The sequence below is a fragment of the Streptopelia decaocto genome (genome assembly GCF_964273445.1).
Source record: "Streptopelia decaocto genome assembly, chromosome: 4".
Classification (NCBI taxonomy): Eukaryota; Metazoa; Chordata; class Aves; order Columbiformes; family Columbidae; genus Streptopelia; species Streptopelia decaocto.
Window position 1 is genome coordinate 21,141,092 of NC_138658.1, and position 24,181 is coordinate 21,165,272.

General features: G+C 41.9%; 1 protein-coding gene across 2 annotated transcripts in view; it reads left to right on the plus strand.

Annotated features, from left to right (window-relative positions):
* Positions 1-24,181, plus strand: part of SMAD1 (SMAD family member 1) — a 47,532-nt gene that overhangs the window by 17,188 nt on the left and 6,163 nt on the right. Inside the window, exons 1-4 of one of the 2 annotated variants that reach the window (XM_082050369.1) lie at positions 3,264-3,335; positions 4,378-5,004; positions 17,922-18,179; positions 20,194-20,310. In XM_082050369.1, coding sequence (XP_081906495.1) covers positions 4,605-5,004; positions 17,922-18,179; positions 20,194-20,310 — 775 coding nt within the window. In that variant the 5' untranslated portion in view covers positions 3,264-3,335; positions 4,378-4,604. Of the gene's footprint in view, positions 1-3,263; positions 3,336-4,377; positions 5,005-17,921; positions 18,180-20,193; positions 20,311-24,181 lie in introns of those variants that run through there. The other variant, XM_082050368.1, reaches the window with a different exon arrangement.

Here is a 24,181-nt window from a genome sequence, read left to right on the forward strand (position 1 = left end):
AATGTAGTCAAAGAGTAGACAGTCTTCTTCATTAACAATTATGTAGATTCTCCTCACTGTGGTTCTGCCCCTTTTTATGTCTTAACTGTGCTGAGCATGTATCAAAAACATGTAATAGGATCCTTTTTGCCTGCATCCCTGAGGCCGTAGTACAAATAATGAAATTAGTAGAAGAGTTAGAGCTGCTTCTTGTTTGCCTGAAATTTGGGCTAGTTGTTTCACTTCCCCTGTCCTAGAAGAGGATCCTCTAATTGTCCTAACCCTTTCTCCACCCACCAAAAACTGTGATTTATGCAAAGTGGGGACAGCTTCCTATGGGATCTCCTGTGGGAGTTTGGAAACAGTCTCACTGAATATTTTACTCTCTGCTTAGTGTTGCTAACAGAGTAACTGTCTCTTCTCTGAAAGCTGGAAAAATAGAGCTTCACTCTGAGGCATTTTGCCTAAATACATTTGTTTAAATACAAGTCTGGCTAAACAGCTGTATATATAACGCTCACCACTTTTTTTGTAGGCTTCTCACAAGCTGTGTGCAGGTTTGTACATCAGTCCGAAGGTTACACAAAATAGAGCAGCATTGAAGGGAGACAAAGCAGCAGTGAGATTTTAAAGAAGTTTGTTGATTCCAACTCATCCATCAGCAGACAGAAGGCATAATAAAAAGTGCATGGGTTTTGATGTGTAAAGAGTGGCTGATAAGTGGGTAACAACTCAATTTCCTTTAAACTGATTCAAAGCTGCCTTTCTGAGGGTGCCCTGTTATTTGCCCTGTGAATAAACATACCCTTCAAGGGCTGCTGGTCACTCAGGTGTTGGAAATACGAGCTCTCCCTTTCCCAGAAGGGCACACGTATTTGGGGAAGAAAGACGTGGATTGTGTCATTTGCTGACTCATGCTTTAATCTTTATTTTTGCACTTCCAGCCGATAAGACCACTTTGTGCAAGAGTAATTCAGGAAGTGATGCACTGTGAAAACCAAGAGTGGCAGAGAGGGAAACAGAATGTACCGGCAAGGGCTCAGCCCACGGACGCACTCTCTGCTTCTTGGAAACGCAGAACTCCACCTACACTGCCTTTTTTTTTCTTTTAAGCTTAATACTGGTATTGGAGCTTGGTGTGAGTAGTATACAGCAATTTGTGGGTTTTCTTCCCCTTTGTCTTGTGTCTTGTTCAGGGTTTGGAGTGAGCATAGTCTTTATTCGGGCAGGCAGTGGTTCAGGAGGAGTCCCTGGGCTGGGGGCTGGTGTCCGAGCTGTGTGACTTCCAGGGATATCTACAAATACCGTACTGTTCCCTGAAGGGAAGTTATAGCCAGGTGGGGATTGGTCTCCTCTCCCAGGCAGTTAGCAATAGGACAAGGGGGCATGGGCTTAAACTCTGCCAGGGGAAATTTAGGCTGGATATTAGAAAGAAATTCTTTACGGAGAGAGTGATCAGGCATTGGAATGGCCTGCCCAGGGAGGTGGTGGACTCGCCGTCCCTGGAGGTTTTTAAACTGAGACTAGGCACGGCACTTAGTGCCATGATCTAGTAAATGGACTGAAGCTGGACCAAGGGTTGGACTTGATGATCTCTGAGGTCTTTTCCAACCCAGTCGATTCTGTGATTCTGTAATGCTGTTCCTCCCGCTCCCAATGTATTTCTTGCCACCGTTGCTACAGAGATACCAGCTGTTAAGAGAATACCTTTTATTGTGATGGTGAAATATGTGTTGAAGCGTACAGTTGTGGGAGTGGGGTGCATGTATGTTGCAGGACTTGACCCAAAAACTTCGGAAAAATCTGTTCCTGCAATCTGACTGCTTGGGCCTGCCTCTGAATGTCATCTTGGTCCTTGCAGAGCTTCTGTACTAGCTCGTGTTAGGGTTGTATTTTCAGGCACTGGTATAAACATACAGTCTTAATAGATGGGACTTTGTTGTTGCTGTTTTAGTTTTTCACAGCAAGTAGGTTGGCCACTTATTTTTCAGAGTAGCTTGGTGGAAAAGGGCCAGGCCGAGGTAGAGCTACATCTGCATCCATTATCAGTGTCGGCAGAAATTTGGACCGAGGTTTAGACTTTGTACTTTCTTTTTTATTAGAACTTCAACTCAAGTCTTTTAAATATTTTTTGTTTAATTCAAATGGGTGTGGAATTGAAAGCTTGATTTGATTGCTTGATGATGTACCACTGGAAGTTGTAACTTTTGTGTGTGAACTTGTAACTTCCCTGTGTGGATCTCGTATCTTTTGTTTGAAAGATACAGAAAAAAATATTTAGATATTGATTGAGATACAGATTATATATATGAGTTGAGAATAACTTTGTTACAAGCACATTTGAAGCACACATAGTGGGGTTCTTAAATTAGGACAGCATTTTAATAGAGCACCTTACAATACATGTAAAGATAAAGTACACCCAGGGTAGTGCAGTCAGTGACAATAATGGACTTTCAGTTCATGTAACAGTATACCACATGCCCAGGGAACAAAATAAATTCTTAAATTTGCCCCAGGCTCATGCAAATCTTCCATTGCATTGACATTATTATTACAAATACAATTCTTAGCATAAAAGGAATAGAAAGTACCAGTACAAAGTGCAGGTAGACATGGTCTGTATCTTAGTCCCTAATGATTATTCCCATAAATGTAGTTTATGCTTTGGGCTTAATAAAACTGAATCTTTGAAATTATTGTTTTGGAGACAAATTAATTTGAATCAAGTGGATGGTTTTCAGCTTAAAGTTCTCCAAGACTAGTGGTACGCTATGGAACCATGCCTAACAGTCAAGAAAGTAAGTCTGGCATAGCATTTACAATGTGAGACCTGCAGTATTTTCTTAGTGTAACTGTGAAATTCTGTTTGATGCGGGTGTGCTGACACCTTCTATTCTCTGTGCCCATGGGTCGTTGGTTGGGGTTTTTTTGTGTCTTTCTGATGGCAACAAAAACATTCATATCCTTTTCCCCTTCCTCTGCAACCTGGTGGTATCCACTCCAGGATACGTTTCCTGTCTGTTCTCATGCTGTGTTTGAAAATCAGTGGCTTAATGCTCTTTCTCTCATTTTTCCCTCCCTGCCACTGCAGGGTCTCTCCTACTTCCCCAGCAGAGCCTTTTTCCCAGCCCAGGCAAGTATAAAACTTGCTGCTCGCAGCAGGAGCTTCTTCATATGTGGAGTTCCTCCTCCCCTTCACCCATTGCTACATCCCCGTTCCACGTCTCCCAAGTTGAGGACTGCTGTGCCATCTAAAATCCTCTTATCTGCACTTCTTCCCTCTCACTCTTTCGTGTGTCCTTGAGTACATCGGGCAGGCATTGCAACGGGAGGGGTCGGATGTAATTAGTGAAGTAAGTTCATGATATTTTTTCCCTCACAGTCTCTCTATGAGCTGTGAGAGCTTCTTGACAGGGTGGGGAGATGGAGTTTTCTTTCTTGTGTGAGATGAGTGAGGGCAAGGATCTTTCTACTTTCTTTTTTGGGTTGTTCCTCAAAGTAAGTCGGAAGTGAAGCTGAACTGTTTTAGTTTCAGATTGTGGCATGCACAAGTCTAGTGCAGTGATTTTTCGAGCTGTATTGCTGGCAATTTGCAGAGGGCTGGGTAGCACAGTGCTGTTGTGGCATATTGCTTGCAGCTACTTTAGAAAATAAAAATAAATAAATAAAGTGCTAGTGATCTTGTATTGGTTCCTTGGGCTGTTTTGCTGGTTAAGGTTGCAATAGCTGATAGGCAGAGGGAAGCGCCTTTCACATTTAAAGGTGAATGATGTAATCTGAGGGGCTGGTTTTAGTTAGATCTAATGCAAACTAGATTTCTAATATAGAACCCTTGCCCTTTTTTGGACTGTGTGGGAATACAGCCATGACTTTTTGTGTTTTGGCTTTTTCTATCAAGCTTCTCATGGTACTAACTGAGGCCATGCTTGGGCACCAAGCAGAAGTATTGTTTGAGGCTGGGAAATGCAGCTGATGTCCCGCTTGCTGTGTGGCATAAAAATCACTGAGGCCACACAGCAAGTTTGATGAGAGAACTGCACTGATGGGGAATTGTCCCACCACCAACCTCCTCCTCCTGCTAATCTCCCCTCCCCAAACCTCTTTTGGTTTATTCTGTGTCATTATTTTCCAGGGTGATCAGCTCACTTGTTCAAGGCTGTTTTGGGGCAAGGGATATATAGGATTTAGCAGCAGGTCCTTCTGCTTGGAAGTCTTGTTCAGATGTGCCTTGAGTCCAGTTCTGGAGGCTATGAACACTTCATTGTTTTGGTGGTGGTGGTGGTTGGTTTTTGATCACACCACTCATGGAAGACACAGGAGATATTTTTAACTGCTGTATGTTAATTTAAAAGGTAAAATACCTTTTTTTAATCTCACTCTGATATTCTCCCACAGGTTCTCAGCCAGAAGGGTTTAGAATAATGCGAAGGTCGTGTCTATCGAAGGGACATGTCAGCGCTGCCTTCCTGGGACTGGAGGACTGAAAAGGAGAAAGGACCAGAATTATTTGAGACAGGCCGCTTTTGATTACTGACACAATCTGCTGTGCCCTGGTGGCGGTGGATGCACAGGACAGTCTCTGCTGCTTGATTCTGTGGTATCACTGCAGTGTCAGGGTCACCATGAATGTGACAAGTTTATTCTCCTTCACCAGCCCAGCAGTGAAGAGGCTGTTGGGATGGAAGCAGGGGGATGAAGAAGAGAAATGGGCAGAGAAAGCTGTTGATGCTTTGGTGAAAAAACTGAAGAAGAAAAAAGGTGCTATGGAGGAGCTAGAAAAAGCGTTGAGCTGTCCTGGTCAGCCCAGCAACTGTGTCACGATCCCTCGTTCCTTGGACGGCAGGCTCCAGGTGTCACACCGGAAAGGGCTACCGCACGTAATTTACTGCAGAGTGTGGCGCTGGCCAGACTTGCAGAGCCATCATGAACTGAAACCGCTGGAATGCTGCGAGTTTCCCTTTGGTTCCAAACAGAAGGAGGTTTGCATCAATCCCTACCACTACAAGCGGGTAGAGAGTCCTGGTAGGTTCTTCCTTGTTTGTACCTTCACACCTTATCTGAACAATGCAAAGTATGTCAATTAATCATGTGATTCATCAGCTTAAATAAGCAAAAGTGGCTGTTTGCACATGTCAGATTCTTCCTCTGCAATTTATCTGGATGCAAGCGTTAATTAGCAGTTCTCCCTTTCACATGGTGAATACTTCACTTGTGTAAATGTTTTATCACTGTACAGAGGCATAGTCTCAGTGTGTGCCTCAGGCTGCTGGGCCTGATACCACCTGGTTTTGTTGGTGGCCACTACCCCTCACTTAATTTGTTTTTTACTCAATCGTGCAGATTGGTGAGTCTGTTTGAAACATTGCAAGCTAACGTTAAAATATTACTGTGGTCTGTTCATGAAAACCATTCTAACATACTGTGGTAGTGGTATTATTATTATTTCAAAACTATTATTTCACTTCTTATCACTTTTGTTTCTTCATCTCCCAGAAGATAATATTGTCTTTAGGATCTCCCACAATTTTGGCCTTTTCAAAAGACTGTGGTAGTAGACAGCAGAAGATAATCCCCGCAGTTTAAAGCTTTGATAGCAATGTTTTGTTGTACGTGAAGTTTTACTGTCAGCTGTTCTTTAAGTGCAGTTTGCTTACCTGTTACCTACTTTCCCACTTGTTATTTAGGGTGCAACCCATTCTCTCTTGTCTCCTCTTCAAAGGCCAAACCTCTCTTTTATAAATCTCTGCTTTATTTTACTTGTGCAAGTTTATTATTGGGGGATGCTTCTAAGCACTATGATGAAATGTGCTTGAACACATCTACATTAATCTCCAGTTACTTGTGAGGTTTTACAGGGACATCTGCAGAAATGCACTGTAGGCGTGGGCGGACTTCCCTGGTTTAAATTTCAGAAGTCCATCTGTGTTAGGCATTTCATAAACTGTGAAGCTGCCTCTGCAGAGTGGCATGGGCAGCTTAAGAAACTACAGTGGAAATTAGATTGTTACAAGGTTGTTTTCCTGTGAATGGAAATTGCGTTTGTCTTGGGTCTGCAACACATAGTACGTATCTAGATGATAAATATGTCCCTTTGGTGTGTTAGTATTAACTTGGAAGTCATGTGAATGGCAGAGGTAATACCCATAATGTGTATATTTATGCAGCAGGAGCTTCAGTAAAGGAATGCTGCACTGGAAAAACAGTTCTTTAAAAATTTAAATTAAAAAAAAGTTAAATTTCTTAACAATTCTATGTTAAGCTGAAGTGGGATAGTAAAATAAACAGTCACGTCCTTGTACTGCTAGGTGCCTGCATACGTCTGTGCTAGTTGCTTGCATTCAGTATTCCAAAATACTGAAAATTAAGATTCCTGAAAGGCATCTGTTTTCATCAGGTTAAGCAACAGTCGAGCTCTTACTGTTATTGTAACATCAAATGACATGTTCTAACTTATTTTGCTTTAATCTTGAAAACAATTACTGAGTTTGAGAACATTCTCATTTGGACCATTTATACCATATTAAAAAATACCTATTTGTAAATGTCATGTCACTTTAACGAGATATGCACAATAAAAATAGAACTCTTAAAAGATGTCTAACTAAAATGTACATTTTAGCTGAGTGCTGCTGAGTAATTAGTTCAAAAGCTGAGGTTTGGGTGTTAAGTCATCTTATGAATTTTATATTTGGGAAAGGAAGCAAAAAGTTATTAATGGTAAACCTTGAATTCTGGATTACTATTTTATTTTTTTTTTTAAATGAGATAAAAATACCTTCAGAATTTTTGCTGGGGAAAAAAAACCCAAAACAGTTAATTTAAACAAGTTGGAGATGGTAGAAATAAAATGCTACCCTTTTGTCCAGAGAGTACCCTCGTCCTGAGGTGCTCTGTGAAGTCATGGTCGACATTATATACGTGCTGAAGTCACCTCTCGAATTTCCAACAGCTTGCCAAGGTGTGACAGCGTAGTTGAAGCCCACGGTGGTTTTACTGAGGTCTCTGGCTGGGTATGTAAAGGAAGGTTTTATATTTAGTCGGCCACAAGCCTGCCGTTGTTTTGAGGGATATTGCGTGGAGATGAGTGGGAAAACGTGACTTTTGGAAACAGGTGGTAGCTGAACTCCCATTTGGCTGGGAGAAGTGTGCTTTATAACTTGTGACTTCTTTTTTCCTGTCCCTTCCTTGTTCTCACTGTCCTCCAAGCGTCATCTTTATCTCCATTTCCTGACAGTCACTCCCAAATTCTGCTAACCGTTTTTTCCCATTTTTGCCAGGACATTAAACCACCATTATTGCTGCATAAGTGCTTACGTTTTGAGATTAATAGGTAGTGGGAATTCATGCATGAGTCACTGTTTCCAACTACAGATTTGAGCAGATATCAAAATTTGTCTTCCCAAGGTTATCATTGCAGCCAAAAGTGTTACAAATGTACTTACTCGTGACAAAACAAATTTGGAAACTCTGATTGTGTACTATGTGCGTTTTATGCACAAGGTATGTTATGGAATTCTGGCTCTGCCTGCCAGCATAGTCTGTATTTAACTGCTTTGCGCAGATCCAGTTACTGGAGAGCTGAAGCATACGGTATGTGCATGGGATTATAGATATATGTTCTGCTGGTTGTTGTGTGGTTTGAGTGTTGTGTAAGTTTTGAAGAGCAGATTAGTGGTAAATCCTAAATAAATACATGAAATCAGGTAGTGGTCCATGTTGGGAAATCAGTGTTATGGATGTGTCTCAGTTGTCACGATGCCAGAGGGATGCATGGATTTTCTACTTTGATACCTTATTCCATCCTTGCCGTTTAGCTTCAGAAGCTTGGAAGATGTTAGAATTGGCACGCTGTGGTGCATCTGCCAGCTACAAAGCTACACGTGCATCCAAACAACAGGTTTTTCTGTTAGTCAGGCTAGATAGGAGCCAGTTGTTAGCAGAGGAGAGGAGGCAGAAAGCCATCAGCAGTCTCAAACAGGACAGCGTGACACTTGATCAGCCTTGTATCTGCTCCCCAGGCCGTGGGACGCGATCTGTGGCGAGGCCCCTGGCCAGGTCCTGCTTGCTGTGTTGTTCCAGCACAGCTGTTTGCGTGGCCTCCTGCTGAACCAGATCACAGTCCCTTTCCCCCTCCCCTGCTGTGTTATCTTCCAGGCTGATCGAAGCGGTGCCGGGGCTCGCTGTGCAGCTGTGGGAACTTCTGTGCCAATGCAGCCCCACGGACGACACATGGGAAGGAGTGGAGGTGATGGGAAGCAAAAGAGAAAGTAGGAGCTGTTCTGTTGCTGAGGATGGGAATATAGCCTTGTACTTGACTGCGAGGAAAAAATATCTCCTCAAGATGTGTTGCAGTAGCTCACTGCTGCTGTTTTATATGTTTGTTGTGTGCAGAATTATTTCTGACGCAGGGTAGTTAATGGCTGTTGAATTTTTCCCTTGGCAAGGCAAAGCAAAGCTTTTACTTAAGGAGGGCAGGATCTGAATTTGATGCCTTTTAAAAACTGGCATGTTCAGCTGACCTGGTGTGCTCACTTTGCCAAATCTGCTTTTTCTCCTCAGTTTTATTTTTTAGGTTCGAGATATCTGGAAATCAAGCTCGCACCTGGTTTGAGACTATCCTTTAGTATGATCAAGACCTGAGGTGTAGGGCGTATGGAGAGGCTGTGAAGAAAAAGCAAACATGATGTTCCTCAGCTGTCTCTGAAAACACTGCAAATGACCTCTCAGGTTTTGCTGGAGAATGTGTGAAATGACATTTGGAAGTCCCTCCTGAGATACTTCCTTCCCTTCTTTTATTGCTTTGGTTTCTGTAGAGATACAGCCTCTGTCCTCAGTTGTATAAATGGAATCAGGTGAAATATGTTATCCAGAATTTAGGAAGAAAATAAATAAATAAATAAATATTTTTTTTAAGCTTGGATCCTTTTTTCTCTTACAGTAAAACAAAAGGAATGGTATAGGGAGCAGGGAGGATGAGGAGGCACTTAAACTGACACTGCTATTAAAAAAATAATATTAAATCACACCTTTAGTGTATCATTAGGGGAGGAGGTTCAGTTCTTTTGCCTTAGCTAAAGGGAGGGAAGGAAGATGGAGAAACTGAGTATTTCATTTTCTTGAAGTACTAGTGAATGTGTGAAAGAACTCTTGGTTCTACCTGATGCAGAATTGTGTTCATTTGCCTCTACTGAACATCCTTGCTGATCAACCTTCTAGGTTAAAGAGGATTTGAGTTTATAATATGTTACAAAGGAGGCAAAAGAATGAGTTAACTTTGCTTTTATGCTTTGTGTGTGTAAGGGGTTGAGAGTGTGGCGTGTTTGTGTAAATGGTTACAGACACACACACCCATGCCCCTACCACAACTGAGTGCCGGTCTCCTGAGAGTGGCCAGAATCTGTTGATGCCTCCTCAGGCTTGGGAGAAACCTGCTTTTCATTGATCTGAGTGAGCTTAAACCTGCCTTGGGAAATGCAATTGTTAACTTTTCAATATTCATTTCTGGAGGTGCTTACAGATGCTCTGCTGTGCTTGAAGCATGCAGTGCCAGGGGGTGCTAAAACCGGTCGGTCCAGAAGCAGCCGAGCTGTCATCTGAAATATTCTGGTTGCATGGATCAGCCCATCAGCACAACACTTGGAGGCAGAGATAACTACACTGCTTCAGGTTTTCGCAGTTACCAAGTAAAGCATAGATAAAAAGGGCTGGTTGATTTTTCCACTGTCAGGCTTCTCTTCTCTGGAGAGCTGGCTGCAGTCTGCTCTACATCAAGGGACCTTATGAAGCTGATGGTGCCCATGTCACACCCAAACTGTGGGATCAGCAGCAGCTGCTTTTTCGTGATGGGGACAAATAACCTGTTGACAGTTGAATTCAACCTAAAGATCGTGACATTTCTTTGCATTGTAACCATGAATGCAAAGTGGATGTCTGCTTCAGCAAGTTTGTCTTTGGCAAGAAGCATTTTGCCTAAATGTACAGCTGCTTTTTGCCATAAGAATAGACAGCCCCCAGGCTCTGTGGAGAACGATAGCTGTGGTGTACTGTTTTTGCTCCCAGCATGGACTCCTTGCCTGTGAATTAACCTTATTGTTTTCATATTTGTCTTAGAGCAAACAGCAGAGGAGATCAAAGTGAATCTCTGCAAGGCTGCACACCTACTGCAGGCACCAGAGATACAGAAAGAAATTGAAATGATGGAAATCCTGGATAAGGCAGGTCTGGACTCATGTGGTCCTGGAAGTAAATGCTCCTTGAATGCTCCGTTGTGCAGTGCTGCAGCTCTGGTCCTCGGTGAAAGGAAAATAAAGCATGTTTGAAGGAGCTTTCTAATGCCGTTTGAAATCGCACAGATGTTTGGTTATTCATATTTGTATGGTTGTGCCTGTGGTCACTCATGCTTGTGCACTCTCTTTCTAGGTACTTTACAGAAAAATGATTGGTATGTTAGTCGTACTTGTCTCATCCCTCTGTACCCAACCAGCCTAGAATCACTGGATACAAGACTAATATTCCTAAACTGTTTCTAGACAGGGTGAATTGAGAAGAGGAAAATCTGTCACGGTGTACTCCCCCTGCGCTTCCAACCTGCTGCAGCCTGTTGTGGCAGCTTGTCTGTCGGATTGCTGACGCTTTCGGCAAGCCACCGGGTTCACATGCACCTCCTGGGACCCTCAAATTGGCGGGTCGTCCCTGAGTCTGTCTAGATCAAATTTGGAGCCAGCAGAGAAAAGCTGGGAGTAAGCAGCCAGTCTCTTTGGGCCCATGAGCTTGCCGTGGCTGGGCTTTTTGGCGTCCTGGGGCTTGCTTGATGTCTCCTGCACCTCAGCACCTGGGAGAACTGGGGTCAGTGTGGGAACCTTGGCCTCAGTTTCCGGCCAGATGGAGAAGCTTTGATGGTCCAGGCCAAGGGGAGCCCAGGGATGCAGCTGCTGGTGTGACTCCCACAGCACCAGGTCTGGGGGAAGGAAGGGGAGAGGGGTGGGGGAGCTAAGGAGAAATGGAAGCTGCTCCGGTGGACGTAACGGAGCAGAAAACTGCTGCGTCCCTTTGGAATTAACATGTACAACCAGGTTAGAAAAATTGTTCTTGCTGCTCCATTTCCCTAACAGGCTTTCTGCACCTCTGCAGGTGGGGGGCAATGAAGCAGAGTGTCATCGCTGAGAAGTTTTGCCGTATTGCTGTGTAATGCTGCTGTGGTGTATGACTTTAAAAATAGTGCGCTGCAACAGGTGGACACAATTATAGGGTGGTTCCCCAAAATAGCCAGCAACTGTCAGTTTGCTTGGTGAGCAGTATAGGACTTTCTTCGTTTTAGTTTTGCGGAATTTGGTTGTAAAATTCCCCACCAGAACCAATTGGGGGGAGAAGAATTGAAGTAGGGAGGCAGAATGGAGGGAATGGTCTCACAGCAGGGTTTTCCTTGTGTAAGCTCACTGTGTGTCAGAAAAACAAGCTGCAATAAAGGGATATGAGTTGTCAAGAAGGATGTTTGTTTCCTTTTTTTTTTTTTCCTTTAAAATTAACTAGATTCGGCTGTTTCTTCTAACATAAAAGACCAGACTTCCAAGTTTTAACCTACTCAGTATGATGGTGACTGTGGCTTTCCTACAGGTAATATGAACTCTCTGCTCTGTGTAAATGTCTGAGCTAATATGCACTATCACACTCCAACTTCCTTCTGTGTCGGGACTGCTTCTTCGCCCAAATCTGCTTACAAGAACTCCTTCGCTAATGTGCATACAATTAGTATTGTATTATTGTAGTGTTATTGATGAATGTCAGTTTAATCAAAATGTTAGCTTATCAGAGCATCTGCAAATAAAAATCTAATGTGAGCTGAATATTTTAATGCAGGAAGCGTACTAATATTACTTGCTAAATGCATTTAGACGAGATATCTGATGTAAAAGTGAAGTCAGGAAACCAACAACTTGTTTGTCCTTTCTTTTTTTCTTCTTCTTTTCTCTCTCTTTATTTATTTTTTTTTTTTAATACAGTCTTCATTTGTAACTATGTAAAATGGCAAGTCAAGCTGTGGCGTCTATTGAAACTGCAGGATAAAATTAAGAGTTGAGAAAAGAAGACAGCTCTGAGCTTTCCCCTGGAATAGAAAGTCTGGCATGTTTGTCTGTCTGTCACCCAAAAAAGGCTGCTGAATAGCTGTTACTGAGCCTTTTCACTTGCAATTACAACAAACAGGTTTGTAGCAAAAGTCTAAAAGGCTGTCATTTCTGCTTTTGAGAAAACAGGCAACTAAAGCCATGCTACCACAGCCTGAAGCGCAGCCTTGCTCAAGCCAGGTGGTATTGGAACAACATAAAGTAACTACATCCTCAGAGAGTTGCTTTTGCCACAACACTATTATTATTATTATTTTTAATCCAAGGGTAAACTCTATCCTAAGTGTAGCCACGTAAGCATCTTTGTATGTGGGAACTTGTCCTCTGGTCAAAGAATATTCAATTTTGCTAGGTCTTGTTTTAGTCGATGTGAGAAAACCTAATGACATTAAACCTCTTCCACTTGGTGTTTTATTGTTTACAAGCAAGATCTTGGCAGGCCCTGGCAGCCGGCACGCTTCAGTGACTCTTTAATGCTGCAGACAGCGAGCGAAGCCGAGCACGTTCAGGTCCCTGCCCTGCGCTCCATGTGGGACTGGGCTGCTCCCCAGGACGCCACAGCCCCGGCCTCAGCGCCACGAAATTCAGCCGGGAGCCTTAGGAAGGTTCAAATTTGTTAGTTTAGCACCACCGCTATGTTTGTTTGGGGTTTTCTGTTGTTGTTTTGTTTTTCTAACTCTTTATTACAACCTTGTATTCGCAGGGTTTTCTGTCTAGAGCGTGGAGTACAAGCCGCAAGTTCTTCCCCCTGCCCCAGTCTTTCTTACCCGTTTCCAGATAGCACAGACAAATGTGTGAGGATTTCCCTCCTTCACAGCCTATGGTTCTGTTCTTCCAGTAAAACATAAGTGGCTTTGCATAAATTCGTATGAAAATACAGCTATATAGTGCTTGGAAATTAAAGTGCACTGGCTAATGATAGTGCTGCAGGTCTTCATTAGGGCTAAGGGCCCTGTTGTGGTATAAGCCTGTACAAACCCTTCTACAGAACATACGTCAGCCAGGTCATGATTTTTAAGAGCAGAATGGTTGAATGTGCAGCAGCAGTTGCTCATATTTTTCTTTATTTTTATTTTATAAAGCTCAGAGGAGAAGTAAAATCTACATTGGCAAGGAAAGATAATCGAAGTCTGCTTTCTTATATGTGACCCTTCGTTATATTTCATTACTTGGTCTTTCCGTTTCCAGACATGGAAAGAGAGATACCTACTGAAATCTGTGTGTAAAATATGAAGGGGAAAAAAATGAGCCCTTGAGGGAAACTAGCTGTCATAGGGCTTGTGTAAGATAACTGAAATCCATCTGCATAGAAAATATGCTACTTTGAAAGTACAGCAGATCTTTTGGCTTGGATTAGGGTAGGGGTTTTTTTTAATAGAGAAACTAAAAAAAAAAAAAAAAAAAAAGGTTGTAATAATAAATTGGAGACTTTCTGTGATTGCTAAAATAATTATCTCTAGAACATGAAAACAGAGCAAAACAAAAAAATCAATAAAATATTTACTCTAGGACAGCACACCTGTTAGTTTTCTGAACAGGATGACATGCTGGAGATACAAAGAGTAGAGATCAGTAGCTTTCTTCAAAGGCCACTGTTGCATTTTCATATAAGCATTTCTTTCTTGGTGTGGTTAGTTAAAACATTTATCTGAACAGCCCAGTTGTCTTTGGTCTGTCCTCTATTTTTTTTGCATTCTTGGCTCTTAGATGAAATAGCCTTGTGGGTGAAATTGCCCTGTAGATGTAATTTCTTTAATACATCTCCACTTGTTCAGTGCAGGCATACTCTGGGTATTATTTGCATGGTAAAAACAAGCTACCCAGTTCCCAGGCTTTCTTGACAGATAGAGGATCTTTTCTTAGCTGCAGTTCCCCAATCATACCCAGTCTGGCTTCCAGGTGGTCTGTCTTCCTCTTCAGCCATTACTAGGGGCATTACAGCTGCTAGTCATGTATTAGCTCTAAACCCCAGGTCCACATTGACCCAAAACCCTGGAGCAAAACTTAGCCACGGTTTAGCCCATAAAACCTTTTAATCTGGTCTTTTGGAAAGTACAGAAATCGAGCTGTCAGATGACTTGTGGTTCCATTCCATTAACTGGTTTTAACCATTTAATGAGGTTCAATTCTCCAATCTGTTGCAGTAGCTTTTTAAGAAGAAAACAGTGTGTTTAATAGTACATTTCCTTTGGATATATGCATCCCCACTGAACGAAAACAATTATAACTTTTTAATTTTTTTTTTTTAATACCTTCTTCAGCAGAGGGGAATGCAAAGAGGAAGGGGGAAATTCTGTCTGCAAACTGTCAGAGCAGCATCCTGCAGAGATCCACCCAACAAAGATGTGCGTGCCTTGGTTATTTTCTAGCAACAGGTGTGCTGGCTTAGCACAGAATAACTCTCTCATGCTTTCTCCCCTTTGGTTATACCTCTTCCTGGGGCTGGCAGCTGCAACTGAGATCAGCCTCCTCCCCTGCTGTACTCAGCCTCGGTGATTTGTTATTCCATATGGCTGAGGTCTGCAATGGGAGCAGGGGCTCAGTGCTGTACGCAGGGGCAAGGGAAGCAGGAGGGCTGTGTCTCCCCCCTTCATGTTTTGAATGCCTGGCATCCTTCCATGCTTGACAAGGGTCTGGTTGCTTCTCACATCTTCACTGCTGAGTGAGCAGCCTTCAGATTGACTCCTCTGTGACTCTGGTGGGAGCAGCTAGCCTGCAAAAAAGCCCGTGAACTGCAGAAGGATCAGGTTATGGCAGTGAGAGGATGTGTTGGAGTTGGGCTAATTGGAGCTTTGTAGACTCTGTGTCACCTGATGTGGCTTTTGGGGCTTCTCCTCCTCATTGAAGGTTGTCTGTGTGAATTACAGGCAGTGCTCAAAGTAAGTTCTGCAATGATATTTGTGAGACTATTTGTGCTGTATCAGTACCCATTGTATTCTCCTTCCCCTTCCCCCCCCATTGCCATGTGTATTTTGAAGAATTTGGCATTTAATTATTTGAGGTGAAACAGTAGTTGGACAAAAAGGATAGATTTGCATGAGGAATTGGATATGGAAAAGGATATGTGTTCTTATATTGAGGCCTTCTAAACTCCACCAATTCTGCCCAACGGGAGCAAACATGCAGATATATATATACACACACCCTGGGAAAAATCTGGCACTACTTTATTTTAATTACAGAAAACATACAGAAGACATCCTGTTCTGCTATTTTAAAATGCTATAAATTGTGTAGCTTCCTGTGGTGTCATGTGTGTCATTGTTTAATGTGAGGTAGAGGATGGGAAAGGTAAGTGATGTACTTTCTGCACAAATTAACTTCAGAAGAGTTAATGGTTTGACCTTCGTCCGTAGGAAAGGAAGAGATAGGAAAGCTGTGTTTTTAGTGCTCAGAAAAGTAAGGAAGAGTCATAAAGACAGGAAAGGGAAAATACTTTTTAACACATTATCTCATTGTTACTTTTTTCAGTGGTAATTTATTGTCCCAGCAGATGTTGACTATGACAGTTAGATATTACTTGACCTCAAAAGAACTGCAAGGTTTAACAGAGCAAGCTTATTTCTGCGGGATGCTAATAATCAGAGAGATTTGGTTTGACATTTTCAGTGTTGTGAGTGAGGGGATTTGTGATGTCCACCTGAATGTTGAGTAACTTTTAATGGCTTTTTCCAGTGACTTGGTAGAATAGTTGTATTAGAGGCAAGGGACAGTTTGCACAGATGAGGGAAATAAAGCTTCTCCTGGGTTGTTTTGCAACAGAGAACTTCCTCAGAATGGCAGGTGGATGTGTTTTATTTCAGAAAATGCCTTAACTAGGAAATTTGTATATTACTTGTGAAGTTCAGTTGGTTAAATGTTTCACATCCAAACAAATCTACTTAGGAGTGACAGCTGTCTCAAATATTTGAGATCTGTTGGAATCACAGTGAGGCTTCTCTAAGAAACTAAGACATCAGATTAAATCTTTCAAACCTGTTTCTTACTAAGGGGCAGCCTTTCAGTAGTGAGGGGATTTTTTTTTTTTTAGTGTGTGTGTCTGTGTGTGTCTGTGTGTGTCTGTGTGTGTCTGTGTGTGTCTGTGTGTGTGTGTGTGTGTGTGTGTGTGTGTGTGTGTGTGTGTGTTCAAAGATTTCTGGATTAAACTTTTTGTGCATTCATGTCACTAGCAGGCAAAAAATCTCATGGCTTAATTTTTATCTCTTGTTCATATACCAAAAAAGAGAGAGGGGAGAGAGACCTGCTTTCTCTTCCCACCCCACCCAGTAAATCTGTGGCTTGTTCTAGGAATAGGGAGTGAGTTTTGTGTGTGGCATCCTTTTGTATCCATTTTAAACATGGACCTAGACCTCAGGCCTGGTCTATGCGTTGAGCGGTGTTCTTGCACGCTCAGGCTCCAGGATACCCACGTATGTATCTAAATGCTTCTGTAGAAGCCAAATGCTGGGAGAGTGAAGGTGCCCCAGTGTCTTGGAAGAACCTGTTTGTCTTGGCAATAATATGTGGGTTTTTTTAAATTTTTTTGCAATTAGTTTGTGATTCGGCCTTTTGGTGAAGCAGCTGTGTCCAAAACACCTTTCTTAATCTGAGTGATAGAGTTAACTCTAGATAGCATTGTCATGTGTACACACTTCTGTTTCTATCCTGTGTGCTCACCAGATTTTGGGGACAGGGCAGGAGTCTTGGGGAGAGGGGATGATAGCCTGGCTTGCTAACACCATTCTTTGTGGTTTTTGCACCCTCCCAAGGTGCAGGCTGTCTCCAGGGGGGTTCCTCCAGTCATGCTTGGCCATGGAGCTGGGAAATAGAGGTGCTGCAGGGGGCCAGATATAGAGGGGAATCACTTTTTTATTTCCCTTCCACTTCTTTGTGTATGGATCTCTCTTTCCCTGCTCTTGCCTCACCTCTTCACCCCATCACCCAGAAATGTCAATCTATAACATGAGTAGCTTTTAATCCTTTGAGTACTTTGGATTTTAGTAAAAGATAGAAACAGAGGCCCTGGAAAAAAAACAGTTAATTCTTTTATCTTACTATATTTGCTATCACATTCATATCCCCAGTTAAAAAGAGACCTTCTTTTCCCCCCTGGTGAGGCAGCCTTGGGAGTGTAGTGAGAGTGGTAGATTCTGATGTGTATTTCTCTGATCCCATAGTAGCATATGGTTGGAGCTTGATTGCTGCTCATTTGTTTTTATTTGAACTACGTAATTTTGTTTAAGTTGCACATTTTGTAAACTGGCTTGAAGAGTTAGTAACAGTTTTAATACTACCTTGTAAGAACATAGTCCAGGATAAAAATAAAATTACAGCTGTTAGGACCAGGCTGAGTTCAAGACTTGTGTAGTATTAGTACTATCTTCAGAGAAAAAAAATAACAACTGTCCTTATTAGCAAGCTTTTGGGTTGCTTGTGATTAGCAGGATCACAAGTGTAGCAAAATGAACTGTATGTCAGCATTGTAATGCACCCACTTCCCAGCATTTCTTTGTGCAAATAAAACTAAAATGTAGAATTGTGGTTTGTTCCTGGCTCTTCTTCCCCCCCTGCCCCGTGAAAACAAGCTTCCATCTGGCAAACCAGATAGCTACCATGATGGCTGTGAATTCAGGCTATGCAGTAACCAGAGACAAGGAGAAGAGTTCTTGCTTAGGCATGCACTCTGAGATTTGACTGGCTTGTTCGTAAGACAGATGTGAATTTGCCCTAGAGGAGGAAGAATATGTTTTTTTTAATTTGTTTTTTCCCCTGTGTAGTCTGGTCCTTCAGAACTGAGTCTCTAACGCTGTGGCTTTTTCCCTCTTTCTCCCTTTCCAGTCCTTCCTCCGGTGCTGGTCCCCAGGCACAGCGAATACAACCCTCAGCACAGCCTCTTGGCCCAGTTCCGCAACCTGGGACAGAACGAGCCACACATGCCGCACAACGCGACTTTCCCGGACTCTTTTCAGCAACCCAATAGTCACCCATTCCCCCACTCCCCCAACAGCAGCTACCCAAACTCGCCTGGAAGCAGCAGCAGCACCTACCCGCATTCTCCCGCCAGCTCAGACCCGGGAAGTCCTTTCCAGATGCCAGGTAGGCTCAACTTCTGTTCGCAATATCACAATTTGTTTGCTTATCAATACCAAATTATCAGCCAGCATGTGTTCAATAGCGAGCTGAGAGACGTAAGGTCATAAAGCCTATGTAATTGCTTTGTCTAGTAACAAAATTGAGGGTTTTAATATTTTGCCGCTTTCAAACGCAGTTGAAAACATTAGTGTAAAACTCTCCTGGGGTGGAGGGAGGGATTCAAAATGATTTAGGGACTGGTTCAGCGGTTTAGCCCACAAAGCATAATGGTTGATGCATGAGAAGTGTAATGCTACAGATCATCCTTGCTTAGGAAAGAGATCATCACAAATTCAACACAAGGCTTTACTTCTGCAGAAGGATGTTTCTCAAGGGGATCATGCTACTGCTACTTGATAAAATTTCTTCACATAATGATGTCATTTCAAGAAACAAACATACTTCAACAGAAAAATAGTTCCTTAAGGCCCTGAAAAGAAATCTTAAGGCCGTTTTGCTTCCTAAAGTCCAAGAAGTAACAGCATTTCTTTGTTGACTACTGTCCGTAGAAAATTCTGTGATGCTGTCTTGTTTGGGGTTTTTTTTTTAGTCTGTACAGAGAGGTGGATAAATATACCACAGAAACAGTCTGTGGCAGATTTCTTGATCTAAATGCTAGAAGGACTCCATCCAAATGCTCACTGATGTTCTGTTTGCATGTTTTCTTCAGGGGCTGAGGGGGATGGTGTGTGTAAACAGTGTGGCAGGCTTGTGAGAATGTATTTCCTGTTACGTGGAATTAACATCCACAGATTGCTGATGATGATAGTTGTTTCTCTTGAAAATTTTTCTCTTGCAAGTGAAGACTGCTGAATTTGCAGAGGAAAGAAAGTTTGTATTGGCTTTTCTAAAAAATGTGAGAAGTTGCCACAAAACCAGCTCCCTTTCCTTCAGTGGTGTGGCGTTTTTTTAGTTGTGTTTTTGTTTGTTGGGTTGAGTTGGGTTAGCTAGGTTTTTTTGGTTGTTTTTTCATTTAAATATTGTCAGTGTGGTTGGGGCTGTTCCAACAGAGATAAAAGCTTCTCTAACAAGGTCTTCCTGCACACTGCCTTGTGGAAGTTCACTTGATCTTTGAGGGGTCTGTTCTGTCCATGTGCCTGTAAAGACAAGTCAGCAGCTGCAGTGAAGAAATTGAATTAGCGGAGAGGTCAGGATACTGATATCCTTGATGCTTAGCCCTGGACAGTTGTCTGTGTGTCACTAATGGGGAAGGAGGCTGACTTTTGTAAAATACAAAAAAAAAAAGGAGCAAGGCAGTTATCTGGAGATCTTGAAAACTTTCAAGATATTGGCTAATTTGTTGCCTGTGGGTTTACAATTTTGTTTTGTTATCTGTACATCACTAACATCATGTTTGCACACAGACTAACATTTAAGGCTTAGCAAAGTATGAGACTTAACCTCCTGCGCAGGCTGTTAAGCTTTTAATGCAGTCCTCTTGTTGTCTCTGTCTTTCTCTGCTGCTCTTGCCTCCAACTGAGGTATCCAAGTACGGGAATTAGCAATGTGCTTCACAAGGGCAATAATAAAGTCCTGAATATATCCGGGATGTTTGTGTACTTTGCTGATAGAATCATGTTGGAAACATGTTGGAAAGTTTTCGGCTCCAGCTCCTGTCCACATTTACCATGACCAATATTTACTTCTGGCTTGGTCCCGAGAACTCTTTGTGCCTTTAGTGTCCATATGGCACTTCCAGCCTGCAAAAAAAATGGGCTATAAGCATCACTGAGCTTTTTTTGTGGCTTGATGGTGGGGGAAGTGCCTTAGTTTTATTGCAGTTGTGCTTAATATGGACAGTAATTCTTTGCTTTCCTGATTTGAGATCTGTGATTGCTTTCTCAGATTTCTGGTGGGTGGACGTTTGTAGCTTAGTCAGGCTGGTAGCATTTCCAGGCTAAAACTGTTTATGTTGGGTATGCATATGTACTTTGAAGAGAGGAAAGGACTCGTGTATCTCTGCCTTTTCTATATTTAGCTGATACACCCCCTCCTGCATACCTGCCTCCAGAAGATCCGATGACACATGATACCTCCCAGCCGATGGATACCAACATGATGGCACCCACCATTCCCCCTGACATACACAGAGGAGGTAAAAAACACTTCCTTCTTCTGCTTCACTTCTTAAGAGTAAAGAACTTTCAGAACTGGCTTTTATTAATTGAGTTTTAATATTGGATGTATGTTGTTTATGGAGATTTTTAGCTGCAGAAAAGAAAAAGAAAAAAACAGCTGTGTAATTTTTTTCTGTTGTTGTAAAGGATGAAACAGTAAATCTGGAGATAAAAAAATATAAATGTAAATATTTATTTATGACAAGAAGCTGTCACATGACTCTCTTAAAATGTAAAATATATGGGGTTTTTTACTTTTTTACTCACAACCAAAGTCATTTAATGTTTTGTGTCTGGAACTTCCTCTAATCACTGAACAGAAAGAATTCCTATGAAACTGCACGTTGCTGTATGTGATGCTGAAATTACATGTGTGCATGGGGAGGAACTCTTTTTCATTTATGTTTACATTGATTTATTGGAACTGTGCAGTTAACGTTATATAAAGGCTACTGAATGGTGGATGACAGGCTTGGTTGGAGGATGGATGCTAATACTGTCAGTTATGTAAATGTGCAGAGACATTTTACACAGGCAACTGGAATATCTGTATTTTTTCCTCTGAGACGGTACATTTCATAAAACTATCTTTTGTCATTATGGTTTTTCTCCTGAATTCTAAGGTTCAGCTTTTAGAGAGTATGCTCAGCTTTTGATAGTTTACTCTTCTCCTGGTGATAAGGGCATTCTGGGTTTTTTTGTATTTTGTGTTGTCCCGCCCTCTCTCCCCCCATGTTCGTTCCATCTTTGAGTCGTGCAGCGATAGTATTTGGTTCAGAATTCAGATCTGTCTGCCAGAGGTGTGGAATTGCTACAGACTTTAAAAAAATCTGTATTTAAAAAAAAAAACCACCCATTGCTTTATGTCCTGTGACAGAGACATCTTTTTACGCATTGCTTTTTAAAGTCTTTGCAGCCAGCCGTGACTGCTGAGTAAAGGATTTAGTGCATTCATCACATTGTGAGAAATAGCCCCTTTAGAGAGCACATCAGCTTACACAGTTGTGGCTCTTGCCAAGAAAGAGCAGCAAGCTGGATGCTGTGCCACAGTGATTATCAAGATCACAAGCATATGAACAATTTAACCATTGTTTGGGGTTTGTACTTGTTTTGTTGCTAAGCTTAATGTCTGGTTTCAGGAAGTATATTTGCCCTCTTAGAACAATTTGGATAGCTTGTGTGCTATTTACTATCTATGTGGAATGAGTTTTGCATGTGATAAGCCCCATCTGTGGCATTTCCACTTTTCGCTGATCCAATACACTCATTGTGTGTATATGGTCCTTACTGGCCCAAAGTACATTTATTAATGTTCATGCCTAACTGCAGATCTTTGCCTGTTTGTCCCTCTTACAAAATACATGAGTACTGTAGAATTCTTCTGTTACGTGACAGTTGATAAAGAGAAAATATCTTACATATTTTTTCTTGCTTTTTAATAGTCAATCTTTTAAAAATAAAAATTGTATCTATTAGTATTTTTCCTTCCTAGTGGTTTAGTACAATGGATTTTCATCTCTTCCCTTCATTTAAAAAACAAACAAAAGACAGTTCTGTGTGCCTTCATGTGTTTGTAATTCATATATTTATGCAGTAAGTGTACTAAAAAAAAATCTGCTGCAGGTTGTAAAGTAAGTGTTTTTACTGTGAACTTACTGCGGCATTTTTGCGAACTTTTTAGGAGCGTGTTCTTCACGGTGATTTGTTAGTCTTAAGAGATTTGGTTTAACAAGCTGCATCCTGTCAATGAAGTTGGGTAATTTCCATTGTTGGCCCATGCTGGGAATAGAGAGACTAAACGCACCTGCTCTGCATGACTTAAAGCAAATGTAAGGAAGTTCGTATGAGATCTGTGCGAGGGAGATATGATTCATTCTGTAAGAATGGCCAGCTGGCAAGATTTCTTCCTGACTTTGAGAACTGGGGCAAAGCTGCAGCTTTGATAATTGCTGGCATCTTCATGGGAATGTAAAATGTAGTAACCTCTTAGTAATAATTAATGACTGATTTTTATTTTTATATATATATATGTGTGTGTGTGTATATATGTATATATATATATATATTTTTTTTTTTTACAGTGACATGAAAGGATAGAACATGCTAGGGTATAAGGAAAGATCAGCTCCTTTTTACCGGTGTTTTAAGCAAGTTATCGGTCAGCAGTAGACATGTTTGGATGTTTTGCCCAGTGAAAAAGGATTTGTTATCCTGCTTTTCATTATTTGCCACCCTTTGTATCTGCTATGTGCTGCTGGTCAGCGGGGAACTTTTCATTTTTCATTTTGCACATGTCAGAAAACTCATAGGAATATGATCTGTGAAAAAAGGTAAATATGAACACTGGTCTTAGTTGGCTGATTTCAGTAAAGAGTTGGGGCTGGGAGAAGGAAACCTCTGGCCAGAGAAACAAGTTTTCCTGTAATATCAGTGTGATTTTCATTGTAGCACTTTGGCCTGTAGTTGGAGCTTAAATCTGCAAAGCTGGTATCTTAGCAGCAGGTCTAACTGTGCTAGGCTTAGCAGTGAAAGAGTCTCCTTCATTTAAAAGAAACCCCATGAAGCAACCACATCCCTTTGCTAGCCTCCTTTTATTTGCAGGCAGTTTAATAATTTGTAGCTGTATTTGGAACTTGAAAGAATACACACGGGGTGGAGACATCTGAAGAAGCCTGTACGGTTGTTGAACACCCACTGGGAAACTCTCTTTGGTGAAGACCTCTGGCGTCATCTGGAAAAATTGTGCCCCGCGTAGAGTCACAAGTGTTACCGCAGAACTTCTGTGTGTTTCTAGAGCTTGATGGGTAGAAGTGGCCAACCAGGAATTGCCTATTGACGTTCTGCACAATTCCCAGCTCCAGTCAGGAGCTGCTGCAGAGAAGCTGCTTGTTACCAGAGTCTGGAAAACCATGTTCTGAGAAATCTTTGCTATTACTCAACATGTAATTCTGTTAATGATGAGCAGTTTCAGATTTTGCATTTGGTAGCACTTGATAAATAAAACGCTCTCATTTAAATAGTATTTTCCTCCTTATCTGCTCTTCAGTCCAGTATAATTCTTAGGATCCTGCATGTCATCCCTTTGTTCAGCCTCCGATCCCAAGCAGTATATTCACACTGAAGATGCACCTCATGTATGTTCTGCAGACAAGTGTCACCTTCTCTTAGTTTTGAAGTCTCCTACTCTTCCCCCATGAAGCCCAGGAGAAAGATCAGTGGATGCTGTGAATGCCAAAAGATTGATGTGTTGACTGTATATTTAAGTTACCTTGCTGTGCTTCTTGGTACCCAAAGTTATAAATGGTCTCTTGTGTGACTGAGTGATGTTGTTTTTCCCTGTCACTAAACAACTTTGCAGTGAGCACAGAGGTGACTTGTAGTTTGGTTGCTGGGTAAAGTGAACTGAAGTAGAAGTTTATTGGTTAAATTGGAAGGAAGGCTGAGCTGTGTAACTGCAGTGTTTCCCTGCTGTCAGGGCCCATGCCATAGTGTGGTGTAGAACATGGGGCAGGGATACTGGGGCGCTGCTTGGTGTGTGCCAGGGGGCTTCCTGCACTTCTCTGTGGATATCTAGTCCTAAACTTGTGTCTCTTGTGAGTCTTGTGCAAGTGAAGTTGAGGTCAAATTATTCTGTCCTATGTCTGTGGCTGTGAAAAGTTGAAAAATAAATGGAGACAGAAGAGCCATCGTTTAGCTGCAATTGCTTTTGCGGCTCATCTTCCAGTGATCTTCAGCCAAAATTTGCAGGTTTATGAATCACAGAATCATTTCATTTGGAAGAGACCCTCAGGGTCATAAGAGTCCAACCATAACCTAACCTAACTCTAGCACTCAACCATGTCCTTAAGA